Consider the following 13,629-nt stretch of genomic DNA (forward strand, 5'->3'; position numbering starts at 1 on the left):
TACAATAACCGCATAAATAATGCAATCTTTCTCAAGCAACACACAATATATATGTGAAGTTCAGCCTATATTGTATTGTATATAAATGTATGGGTTCAAAAACAACAGATTCTTTAAAAGTTAAATAGTTTTATGATCTTAATGTATAAATGTTATAAAAATGCTAAATCTGCAATAAATACAGGTAGTAGCAGTTATTTTACGTAAACTAGTCTATCTGTAAAAATCACTTAAAATAAGTGAATATCAAAAATTCTAAACTGAACACGTTAGCTTCACAAATATTATTGCGTTAATAAATATATAAAAGAAACACAGAAAACAAATAAATGATCATAGTCAATATATAAATATGAAAAAAGTCTTTTACAATGTCTAACTTTAACTTTGTTTAAAAGGACAGGTATTATACATTTGTCTCCCTTTCACTTTGCGCACACCGTTAATACTTGGCATTTTGTTGTTTGTACATTGATACGAATTCCATATTTGTTTAGGAGACCTTTAGATAATCTCAATCGTCTCATGAATAATTACAAAAACAAGATCTACAACCTATTTGTCTGTTACATTTGGCACATGTGCACCAACACTCCTTCATTAAACATCGTCAGTGTCATATTTCAATACATTCGAACTGCTGCCGTCACCGTTGATTGTTTTGAATGTTTTGAATCTCAGGACATGTAAATCATAGTCATGTATGAATTAAAAACCACCAAAGTCGCAACCACTACATCCATCGCAACCACTACATCCATCGCAACCATCACATCCATCGCAACCATCACAACCATCGCAACCATCGCAACAATTACACCCATCGCAACAGCACGAATCGCAATCGTTTTCACACAATCCGAAACATCCTTTACTACACAACTTATCTAGACATATACAGCACGGGTTATGACAGTGGCATACATTGTCGTTACAGTTATGTCCGCAAGGGCAGCTACTCTGGCAGTTATCGCAACATCCATCGCAGCAGTGCCATTTACACTGTATACAATCACAACATCCCGCTAAACACCCAATATAACTATCAAAGCATGACTTCTCTACAAAGTTTGAGTAACAACCACCATCATCACATTTACAGCAACAGCAATGATGTTGATCGCAATGACATTCACATACACAACAACAACAGCAACAGCAACAACAATTGTCATTATGGGGTCCATAGCAATCACCACATCCCGAGTTAGCACTATTTTTATCACAAGAACGTCTTCTAGGTTGTTGTGTTATGACGTCATTATCTGTCAAGGCCTCTCCTGATACAGGTTGCTCGCTAACTAAATGTTCTAAACTTATTCCTTCTGGGAACGCTCCAGGTTGTGTTGTAATTGGTGCAACTGACGTCATTACCAAGGTGTTCTTTACTTGTATCTTTTTCTGTCAATATGAAAGACCGCGCGGTAACCAACTGTCACATTTAATTAATATCTATCTGATGTGACACACTAATTCTTCTTTGATTAGAACTTGAAAATAATTGAAATTCAAGGATTTTCATTCTTGAAACATAAAAGTTTCCGTTTCTGAATGTATTGTATTCAAATGTATATACCGAATTTAAATGTATCGTCTGCTTAAATTGCCGTTCACTACATAAATCTTTTTTAAAAACAAAGTGAAATATAGTATCCTTCTATATTTAAGAGAGTATCCTACCAAATATTTATACCTTTTGGTTAGTTACTGTACATAAATATACACGTGGTCAATCAAGTATTATGATATTTAAATCGTATTATAAATACAGTATTGTAAAATAAGGACAGACAGACGATGTATAAGTATTAAGTTTAATAATCGATAATCGATAATGGCAATACAGACATGCACGCAAAAATAATAGTCGACACTTGCAGATATTATGTAAGCCTGTATTATTTGTAATATAAAGATTAGTTTAATGACATTGATATTTATTTTTGGAAGTAATATATATCATACATCGAAATGATAAATATACATGTATATATATTTCCTATTTATAATAGTTTGGGTTGATTATGACTCTTTCCCGATAACTATATTGTAGGGATAGGATATTTTTCCTAAGAATGTTAAGTAGTCTGTGGCAAGCAACCGAAATTTTTTTAGTATCTTTTTAAGTGAGGTAAACATTTTTAAAATCTAATTTCCAAGAAATTAGCCAATATATGAAAAGACAATATGGTTATGTTTGAATGATAGAACTAAATTGTAGAAAATTTCCTGATGTACAAATAGTTTAACCAAATCAAGAATGTATTTTTTCAACATTTTTATACATGGTTATATCTTTACGGGTGATTTTATAGGTGCTATAACACATGAACACCAGGTTTTGGTTGTGTGCAATTAAGATGTGTCATTCTTGTTGATTCTGTGTATGTGAATTTATTTGAGATGAAAAAGGAAATGCTTAAAGCAATTAAAGTATATATGTTAATTGTAGAGGCCTAAAAAGAAAAACAATCTAAATTGTTTGTACAAAAACATCCATATGCAAAATGACTACTATAATTATGCCAAGGTGATTTAAATTAGTACAAAATTCAAATTTAAAAAATGTCTTATACTTTCTAGAAGAAAGTAATTAAACGTTGATTTCTTTTGGTGCATAATCTCATTCATGTGTTCAGTATCTTCCTAAAACAGTATGTAAAGCAGCATGACTTTACTTTATTTGGAACGAAACAAACGTAGACCACTTTAACATTGCACATTATATTTAAGTGTCTCTTCAATATTTCAAGGTTGAATGAAACAGACAAATATATTCTTTATTATTACAAAGGTTTTATTTATTCATGCATTTATGTGACTTACAATCCCTTACATATATGAGTAGCGCCATGACAAAACCAACATAATGGGTTTGCGACCAGCATGGATCCAGACCAACCTGCGCATCCGCGAAGTCTGATCAGGATTCATGCTGTTTGCTTACAAACCCTATGATAACTAGAGAAACTGATAGTGAACAGCATGGATCCTGATCAGACTGCGCGGATTATTATGTTGGTTTTGTCATGACGCAGCTTATATGTGTGTTGATAACAGAACGATCCTAACCGAGGATAAACCAAACAAACAAAAATTGAGCATGAAAAAGAAATAAATTAAAACAGAAAAAAGCAAAAAAGACAAAAAAGGAAGACATACAAGAAGAAAGAAAATAAACATTAAATAAATGATAAAAAAGATATGAAATATCTCATTATAAATGACACTACATATGTTACCATATGTATAAAATATAATAATTATTTCGCTATTTTCGATCGATAAAATAAATGTATCGCGAAGAAAATCTAAAATAAGAAGGAATGATAGGGAAAATTTTCAAAATACGTTCATTGACCTTGTTACTGGTACTTGGAATATTTAGTGTAGTGTTGATTGAAGAATGTGTATCAATGTCACAGTTTGTAGCCAAGGTATTGGAGCTACAGTCGGGCGGACAGGGGCAAATTCTTGAGCTTAGACAGCTGGTGTATAATCATGAACGGAGACTTAATACTATAAAGGGGTACGTAAATAATTTCTTATCAATTAAAGCATTTAAGATAATAGATCAACCCGCATTTTTAGAATTCTAAGCATTTGAAATGATAGATCAAATCATATCTTCTTTTAAGAAATACGGCAGATATCATCATTAATAAAGTTAAAAGCCGCTGGTTTTGAATCACCAGGCCCTCAAAACTACTGCTTCAAATCCTGTGGGAGAGAGGTAAAGGTCACTGCCATTGCTTAACTTCCCCTCACGGCTAGGGGTTACAATAATACCATTAAATGTAATGATACTACACTGCTAGGTTTCGGCAGGTAGATGACTCTACCCGTTTCCCGCTCATGTGCAACATTATGAACCTGTCCAGTGAAAACCTCCAGAGTCACCATATGGAATATTCAGAGTATATTTTGTTTTTATGAAACAGATGATGGTGTTTCGGGGACTACTATGATAGTGGATTTGTGCCATATCGTTTTTTCGCTCCGCGGGAGGCCAGGTGAAAACACGAAAATAAGACAAAGTGGCGACTGTCGTATTTTCGTGTTTTAGCATTACAAAAGTTAGGCAAAATGTTGGCTGACGCCTCGCGGAGCGAAAATTCGACATGGCACAAATCAGTCACCAAAGAATACGGATCACGAATTGAAAGACAATGCAACCATATGAATAAATTTAATGACTTTAGAAGACAAATATGTCACTTTGTTTTTTTATTCATAATAATTCAAAATAGCTCCTCAAATTATATACATGCACCTTCTTTATTATATTCTAAACAAGATATACTGTATATGTGTATGAGGTTGTAGATTTAGAAATGGGTGCAAACATTTGTGTATTAAAGTTTCTTTAACTCGCTCACCATTGTAAACAACTGCAGATCTGGTCTATTTTTTTCAGATTAGTAAACGAGTTAGATGACTTATCAGGCGAAGAGATCCGGAACCCTAATTTCACAGTTCATCACCCACTGAACGCCTACAGGTTCATAAGGAACCATTCAGTTATTTACAATCAAACGGCCATGAAACTGCTTGAAGAAGTTAGCCTATACGAGCAAGGTATTTTATATTGTCTATTTATTGTTGTTTTGATTATCTTTTTTTTTTCTACTTTTCTATGTAAATTAAAAAATGGTATATAACTCATACATAAAATTATGGTAATAGTTGTTATTGGGGGTATCTAAATGGACAATATTATTACTGGCGTATTGGATCGTTTTTACTTGAATGATAACAAGTTTCTGAGCGTTAGATAATATCCGGCTTAAATATTATTAAAAAAATAAATGTTTTCCTTCATTTTAAACTAAATTATTCACTGTAAGATTTCTAATGGCTTTGTAAATTATGGAGCCATCTGTAAAAAATTTAGAAGCCTTTTCATAATTTTGTTGTATTTGTGTGTTTTATTTTATTGTTTTGTTTAAAATATAAGCTGGAATTATAACTATGATTTCGCATTCTTTACTCTTATCACGCTAAATATTTTAAATGGACTTGTCCTTTTAAACTGGACAAAAACATTTCAAATACATGTATTAGGAGAAAAAATTCTTGTTATTTACTGACTGAATGGCGACTAGCAGACGGCACTGATCGCAAGTCATATTCAGCTTCCGCGTTTAATAACATGCATTTAAACAGAACGTGAAGAAATGGACAAAATCACAAGCAATTTACCCGCCGTGCAAGCAGACGACATTGAAGAAACAGTTCGTGGTATATTGGAGCTACAAATAGAGTATGACATACACACAAATGATATGGCTGGCGGTATATCCCTCGGGGATATTAGATATATGATGACCGCACAAGAATGCTTTGATATGATGGTGGGGGCTTATCAATTACAACAACATGACCTGGCATTCGAATGGATGGGGGAGGCGTTGATGAAGACATCTAGAGGGGATACCAGTACAAGTTCAGATGTCATATTAAACAAAGCTGTTGAGATGGCTGCAAAGGTATAATAACGCATCTTTACGACAGTTCTCAAAAAATGTTTTCGTCTTTGATAAAACCTAAGAATAACAACTATAGAAAGTTAGAAAGTCAGAGCTTACATTTTGTACCTTTTATCGTTACTTTTGATTCGTATTATATATAATCATGTATAATTTTCTACTTTCATGATAAGAACTTAAAACAATTCAAGTTGGTTTTTAAAACATGTTTTACATGTATCCATTTCAGCCACAAGCGCAAACTACACTACTATTCTGTCAATATATCTCAAACAATCACCCTTTACTTATTTACCGCCCCGTGAAAACAGAACTGTTGTCCTTGGACCCTGTTATTGCTGTGTATCACGAATTGTTTAGCCGAGATATTCTAACAAAACTGATGAAATCCGTCACAGAAGGGGTAAAACGCTATTTTAATTGTTTCATAGCAACAGTAATTGTAGAAGATTTTAAGTAAACAATTATTTCTTGCTGTAGGAATAACCAGCTAATAAAATATTTAGTTCAGTCAAATAAGTAACAAAATCATTTTGGAATAAAATATAGGATATTTCGAACATCCCATGTATTTCGCACACTATTCTAATAATTAGTTATCAGAGATATTTTTCAATTAGTCAATTTTTTTAAAGAGTACACCTGTTATCATTGGGTTTATTTGTTTGTATAATGCATTTTTTATTCTGTATAAATTGATGCTATTTTTTTTCTTATAAGCAAAACAGACAACCATTTCGGAAAACGGTTAGTTCGAAATCAGGCGTTCGTCGAGTACGGGTAGGTTTTAATTAACCCATCATCTTTATTAATTACTGATTTATATCTTAAAATAAACGTGGTATAATGCTTAGATTAAAAAAGAGATACATTTTAAATACTCCGCTAAATTCCATCATGTCTGCAAATTGAATGCACGTTTACTTTTTATATTGTTATTGTTAAGTTATATCCCCCACACAAAACAACAACAACAAAAACAACAACAACATATTATTTATATCGTCATGCGATTCACATAACAAATCATTCTTTATAATAAAAATAATGCAAATACTATTTTAGAGTTTGAGAAAGTTTATATGATATCCTGAATGCAGACTTAACCTAAAACGTCACCGTAAGATCTACTACAATTGAATATGAGTGGTTTTACTTAAATTTCCGCTCGTACCCAAAGCTACAGTAGATCTTCAACCATAAGTAATGACTGAACATCACTTTACGAACTTCATAGGGACATTGTATGCACGTGATTGCATACACACAAATATAGACATTTGTATAATCAGTCAACCTTGTTAAAAATTTAATATCGCGTCTAAATCTTATATATGTTACAGGCATTTTTTAGAAAGTAGGCATTTTGTAAAAATCCCTGAAATGTTTAAATATTTTGTAAAATAACTAGGTGTTTTCGTCATTTTATAAAATAACTAAAATTTTCTGGAATTTTACATAATGCCTTGAAATATAAGCAGGTATTTTGTAAGATGTCTAATGGCATTTATGTATATGATTACAGGAAAAGAAATGTTATCAAATATAGTAAAATAAATTCAATTTTATATATATTATCTCTAACAGGTCAACAAGTCCACGTGGCAGAAACAAAAAGATCAAGAGAAACTAGGTGTAAGGTGAAGTGTGCTTCTTGTATCGGACGAATATATTGTTTCCAGGAAAATCAGTGGCCCAGAGAATGCTAAAAAATATGTATTCATCTATGGTGGCTGATTTGTGCCATTCGTGTTTTCGCCCCGCGACCCCGCCAAGCGAAAAGTCAAGAATTATCGAGCAGATGGCGGGGGCGCGGAGCGAAAACACAAATGGCACAAATCAGCCACCATATTCATCTCATATGATAAGTTTCTGTTTAATTCTATTTAGTTCCACGATTTTCATAGTTTCAATTGACATAAATATGTTTAATTTATAATCTGTACCCATAACTATAATAGATTAAACGATATTTTACAGCAGATGTTTTCCCGGTAAAATAATACACATATAACGTTTGATAACCGGACACCTTTCTTGCAAAACAAAGGTACATGTAATTGCAAAATGTAATGAAACGGAGACCAGCAGAAAATAGTGTTGAACTAAAAGAATAGTCCTCTTTTTAATTTGATAGGACGGTCGAGCATTCAGTGGAGAGGGAATATATATACAGATATATTGAAGCACTGACGTCATTGAAATCTGGCACGTTCAAATATTTACAGGTATTTTACCGATGTATATGTATTTTCAAACAACAACATTCAATTTAATTTCAAGTAACTTTATGAAGGTATTAATGATGAACGAGTTTGTCATCAAGGGAGGTAATCAATAATTAGAATATAATAACGATTTATTTGATGATAAAATGATTCAATACAGTTTATCTTTCGATATATGCATGCACATAGTTCTGTCACACAGATTAAGATAAATACTTAATGAAACATGAACTGATTAAGGATGCGTCCGATGTAAATTTGCACAATCTGCAAATATTTCTCGCCGTTAATTTATTTAAAATACCCTACATGATTATACAAAGGGTACTAACTTTGTAGGATTGTGTTGCACTTTAAAGCAATATATTACCTCCCTTTATATGGTTATATAATTCATTTCCAGATAAGTGGTGGCAAGTATTACAAGGATCTCTCCTATCAAGATAATCAAGTATGTTATAAATGTGGAAATATATAAGAAAAGTACAACTATGAAAGTCTTTTTAATATGAGACAGAAATAGCATCGATATTGTTTCAAAAATCTCTGAATGAATGTGTGGGATATGTTGTTAGAAGATTGCTGTTAATGTTATCAATATAATTTACTCATTTACACAATTTTAATTTTGTTTGTATTATTAATGTATTTTTACATATTTTATTATTAAATACTTGCAATAAAATACTATTAAACTACCTCTAAACTATCATTGTAATTTTGTAAGACATTGAAATTGTCGAAATATTCCGAACTTTAACGAGTTTAGTTAAATGGACGTATACTCTGAAATCTTATTGATTTATATGGATATGTTATTTTTCCTACAGGTAATACGAGACTCCATTGATATAGCCAGTTTCAGGATATATGTATGTATCAATCGGTTTCATGTTTGTATGTATGTACATGTATTTTGTGTTTAAATGTGGGTACATCCGCCCGTTAAGACATTCGCGCGCCCCTACCATCCCTGGCTACTTTGTAGGGCCAATCCTCTCGACTTTAGTCAGGACATCGGCAGCTGGTCCGCAGGTACAAGTTCTGGACTTTGTTTATATATCGCTATCCGAGTTCTCCAAATCTTCTTCCGATACGCGACGTACATGCACCGATGAGGTGATTCAATTTCAGCTGCATAATATATTATATAGTTTATATAAGCAAGCGCATACGTCACCTAATGTAAAGAGTACTGTAAAAGCAAAATATTATGCTGCCATTTTAAGTAGGGTTTTAACCGTTTAGCAATAATTTCGTATATGCGCCATTGGCTCTTAAGGGAAAACAATCATACAAAATTATTTCTTTTTTCAAACAGGTATTTCGGAATTATTTCTTTCCCGACCTTGAACAAATTTTTGTAAGCTACAAGTGGAATATATACATAGCTTTATACACTTAAAAATAATTGAATATGATTGAACTTAGTAAAAATAATTTAAAGAGCTTTCGTTGTTGTAGTGAAAATAAAAAAAAAGTAATAAGTGAAAATGATGAAAATTAAAGTATAAAAAAATAAATCTATCATCATATTTTATATTTAAAAATGTAATCATTGACATACAAATACAAATATATTACAAATATATTACATTATTTAAAGCATTGAATTTAAAGGAGCACGCCTCCAGATTCATGCTAATTTTCATGAAAATTTTGAAAATGTATCTAAAATTTAAAATATTGTGAAGTGAACAAAGAAAATAATTTACACATTGCAAACGGCACGGAACAAATATAAATTACCAAAAAGAGATCAAAATATGTAAAAATAGCCCTTATTGTTTGAGTAAGGCAGTAGACATGTGGTGATAAATAGTGCAAAATCAGTCGGACATAACATGTAAATGATTACCTTAATTTTAGATTTTTTTCCTTAAACTTAAAGTGTGATATTTTCGCTCATCTGGAGGAATACAGCTTTAAAATAGGTCTACGGATAATGGCAGTCAGTTTGAATAATAATTTGTACAGTAGTAATAGCGAGATGAAACAGAACTTGTGATTTAAATTGCAGTAAACTTGATTAAATGAATAGGTCTTTTTAACTATTCAGTTTTCATTTCTAAAATGTATTCGGTTAACTTAAAGATATAATACAGTTAACACATTCTGATTGTTGCTGAAGGATAAACGCCTAACTGAAAATTATATCAATAAATAAAATGATTTTAATAACAGCTGACTGACGTACAAATGGGCGGAGCAACAGTGTTCACAGATCTTGGACACGTTGTGTCTCCTGTAGCGGTAAGTAAAATACCGAAGTGAAATTTTAGACTATGCCTTAATTTCTAAAACAAAAAATGATTACCTTAACCGCAAGTGCAAAACCGGGTCTGTCTGCGTATCATTGCAGTCGGGTCTGGCTTAATATTGTCAGTAGCAGCTTAAAGATCCTGTGCGTTGTAATTAAGGATGTAACACTTTAAGTGAAATTTTATATATGTATCTGAAACAATTTTCAAACATACAAGAATGTGTTAAATATGTACTGCAAATGTTTATTCGCATTATAAGTAATCATTTAAGTTTATGCATTCATAAACTTATTGAACAATTTAGCTTTGACTTTATCCAAAATAGATTTTCTAATTACCTCCCTTTTTCAGAGTTTCAGAATCAGATTTTTTATATAAAACATTAAGAATTTAAGTAACAGGATCTTTTATTTTGATATTGAAATCCTTAACTGTTCTAAATGCTAACATTAGTAAATTCATTACACATATATAAATCAGGTTAAGGGTTACCTTATATTTTTACAGGGTACTGCAGTATTCTGGTACAATCATGCGTCCAACAATAAAACGATAAACGGTGGAAATATGACAGAGTTCCCTGCACCAAAACAAGACAAATGGGTAGCTACTGTTGTAATACAAAATGACAAACAATGCACTATTAATCGTTTGTTTAACTGACAATTTATTTTAATTGACTGCACATGTATAGTATTGAGATGGTCAAATATATGGTCAGTGTTGATAAGTTTCTGTGGAGACAAAATATTGTTTATTATATATATGTTTTGCATGTTAAACGTTGCAATATTCAATAAATTGATTTTGTTCTATATCCAATATATATATTGTATAACTCTAATTCTATATTCTACACCATAATATTTATTCAATCCTGCTACATATTTTTTCATCATAATAAATATTTGTGTGCGATAATTTTCTATATATATATGTTCTATATTTGAAAATATATATTGTATGGCGCACGGTATAACTTTAAAATTTGACGTTAACGACGTCGCATACGTATTGTCTTTAACTACCAAATCTTAGAGCTACAACCGGGCGTACGATCGTTGATAAAACGGCACCTCTTTACTCATTTACGAAGTAGGCCATTACGTGTTTCATATGTTGTTGGTTGCGGCGGATCCACAGCCTATATATATATGTATCTGTACTATATGTATCTGTACAAATCGGTATCAAACTGTATTGTAATCGACTGTATGATTATAAATGAGCTCTTGTAATGACGCAAACTTCCGTACTTTCCTTCTGTAACTTGATTTTTGGAAAATCGCACATTCAATAAACTATTATATGTCTTATATTACATTTTGTAATATAATTTTGTTGCATGATAACGCAACATACATACGAGAAAATAAAAAAAAAATACAACTAAGAACAAAATTGTCATCATTTAAAACAAAAATATTACGCATAACCAATTTTGAACGGGACGGTTACATTGTTAAAAAAAATTCACCATTAGACCATTACGTAGTATAGTAAAATGATTTATATAATTGTAAACTATCACACTGGCCATAGCTTTCGCATAAGCGGTGGATTCATCGCAGCGGCGATGGAGATTTCGTCGCAAGAAGCGGCGGATAAAATATGGCCGTTTGTTGCTGTCGGTAGGTTTATTACTGAATTTTGCTTTATTCTTTAATGTTTTACTGGAAACACCTAGTGAGACTGGAGCCCACATATGTACGTTCCGGCGCGAGTTTTTTCTTTTACAAGTGACATATGAATTGTAATTGCAACGATAAATGCGGTTTAAGTGAAGTCATTTTTTCCGACAACGTCAAATATGGCTTATAACGTTTCGGAGTATTTTAATCAAAGTGTGCCATATTGTAAAATATACGCTTCATAAAGCTTCTATTGTCAGCGCAATTTAATTCGCTGTTACGGACAAGTGTTTTGCGTTATCAGATTAGATAAAGCATCAGTTTACAGGTATTGTTTTCCAATTAATTGTGATATATAACAATAAGTGATAGTTTGAACATTCTTCAATTGACAGCCCAAGTCCGGTTTATTTTTTATCATCCCTCGTATGTCCTGAAGACTTTAAAATTTATTTCCATTTTTTAGACATACGTATATATTTATAAGGAGGATTAAACATGCACTATTTACAAGTGACATTCACATGGCCACTACAGTTTAATCAGGATGATAACGCTTTATCAGAAATTCGTGCTTAATTTATAGGCGGTGCTTAATATGCTAAGTGTTCTATCCCATGATTCAAATTATCGAATAAATATTTTTTCAATATTTTAATACTACAATAAATATTTTCAATTAAACAATATATATTTTTAAATATAGAACATATATATAGAAAATTATCGCACACAAATATTTTTTTTATGATGAACAAATATTCAGTAGGATTGAATATATATCGTGGTATAAAATTAGAGTTATACAATATAAATATTGGATATAGGCAAAAATAGATTTATTGAATTTTGAAACGTTTCACATGCCATACGAGTATATATGTATTGTTTGCCTAGATATATTGACTGACAAGGTGCGAATTCATTTGTTCATGTATCAGGATTGGTGGGAATTTAGATTTCTCAGGAGCGGCTTTTTGTAAACTAATTACTTTATTGTTGAGGACATAATAATGTCTTAACTTGTGTAGGGAGTCATGAGAGATGTTGCATCATTCAATGAATCAATGAATCAATCAATTAACCAATCAATCAACCAACCAATCAATCAATACGATTCTGCAATTTTAATTTATTTAATTTTGTCTACATTGATCTCCGGTTCATTGGTCTCACCTTTTCAATAATTTTGTAAGCTGTCTAGAAAATGAAATTAACTGATGGACAAGTCATGAATTTTAATCTGAAAATTTTATGTATGAATACAATGTATTTACATCATTATAATTATATTAAGACTGTTTGAAAAACTTTCAATATTATTTCTTGAACCAGAAAACGATACGTATTTTGCTAAAATAAAGAAAATATTTAAAAAAAAATGTTACAGATCTCATTCTATATGTGTTTCGTATAACGATATGGGACGGAGGAGACTAGTACAGACATATAATACAACTCACCAGGAGATGTAATGGTTAAGGGTGTCTGTCTCTCAGCCCAGAGGTCTAGAGTTCGAGCCTTAAAGAGGTGACGGCCATGTTTCCCATAGTGCAACGGTACTAGTTTGTTTCAGGATGCGGACTCGAGAGAATTTCAAATAAATGAATTTGTTTAGAAACCATTTAGGAAGATTTTCCTTCACCAGTGGTTTCATAAAATGAACAGGATGATACTCCTGTATCAAGATGTTTTTATCACAGAACCCCGTATACCCTGTCATATATATAATTCTGTTTATTTTATTTACCACTATTAAAAGAGAAAGAAGCCGAAATTTTCTTCGCCGTTAATTGAGTTGTTTATTTTCAAGATACCTTTTGAAGAGATTTATTTGAAATTTGGTAGAAAATTTGTTCATTACACTATACCCTTTTATTAGTATTCAAATACAGAATAATTCTTTTTTGTTTGGGGGGGGGGGTGGGGAGGAAATGTTTCTTTGACCTATCTTATTTTTGTTCATTATTTGACAATAAAACACTTTGATGAACATTGCTCTCCTTTTTTTAGTTTG

At 31.6% G+C, this 13,629-nt stretch overlaps 2 protein-coding genes across 2 annotated transcripts; one reads left to right on the forward strand and one right to left on the reverse strand.

Annotated features, from left to right (window-relative positions):
• Nucleotides 1-708: 708 nt before the first annotated feature.
• On the reverse strand, nucleotides 709-1,371 carry LOC132716835 (keratin-associated protein 5-1-like). The gene has a single exon (XM_060700180.1). It carries the CDS (start codon nucleotides 1,369-1,371, stop codon nucleotides 709-711), a length of 663 nt encoding a protein of 220 aa, XP_060556163.1.
• Nucleotides 1,372-3,305: 1,934 nt separating this feature from the next.
• Nucleotides 3,306-10,793, forward strand: LOC132716832 (prolyl 4-hydroxylase subunit alpha-3-like). Its single transcript, XM_060700177.1, has 11 exons — nucleotides 3,306-3,529; nucleotides 4,418-4,578; nucleotides 5,167-5,489; nucleotides 5,719-5,892; nucleotides 6,210-6,269; nucleotides 7,077-7,129; nucleotides 7,627-7,717; nucleotides 8,121-8,168; nucleotides 8,548-8,589; nucleotides 9,902-9,970; nucleotides 10,489-10,793. The coding sequence occupies exons 1-11, from the start codon at nucleotides 3,327-3,329 to the stop codon at nucleotides 10,642-10,644; spliced, it is 1,380 nt and encodes a 459-aa protein (XP_060556160.1). The 5' UTR covers nucleotides 3,306-3,326; the 3' UTR covers nucleotides 10,645-10,793.
• Nucleotides 10,794-13,629: the final 2,836 nt, after the last annotated feature.

This window comes from Ruditapes philippinarum, unplaced genomic scaffold (genome assembly GCF_026571515.1).
Source record: "Ruditapes philippinarum isolate M1 unplaced genomic scaffold, ASM2657151v2 ctg604_1_1_1_1, whole genome shotgun sequence".
NCBI lineage: Eukaryota > Metazoa > Mollusca > Bivalvia > Venerida > Veneridae > Ruditapes > Ruditapes philippinarum.

What these genes read in the sequence shown, in the direction of transcription:
- LOC132716835 (XM_060700180.1), bottom strand. Translation starts at nt 1,371, where the DNA reads ATGACGTCAGTTGCACCAATTACAACACAACCTGGAGCGTTCCCAGAA.
- LOC132716832 (XM_060700177.1), top strand. Translation starts at nt 3,327, where the DNA reads ATGATAGGGAAAATTTTCAAAATACGTTCATTGACCTTGTTACTGGTA. An exon ending in CAGGCGTTCGTCGAGTACGG is followed by an intron (nt 6,270 to 7,076) that starts GTAGGTTTTAAT and finishes TATCTCTAACAG; the next exon opens with GTCAACAAGTCCACGTGGCA. An exon ending in GCACGTTCAAATATTTACAG is followed by an intron (nt 7,718 to 8,120) that starts GTATTTTACCGA and finishes ATTCATTTCCAG; the next exon opens with ATAAGTGGTGGCAAGTATTA.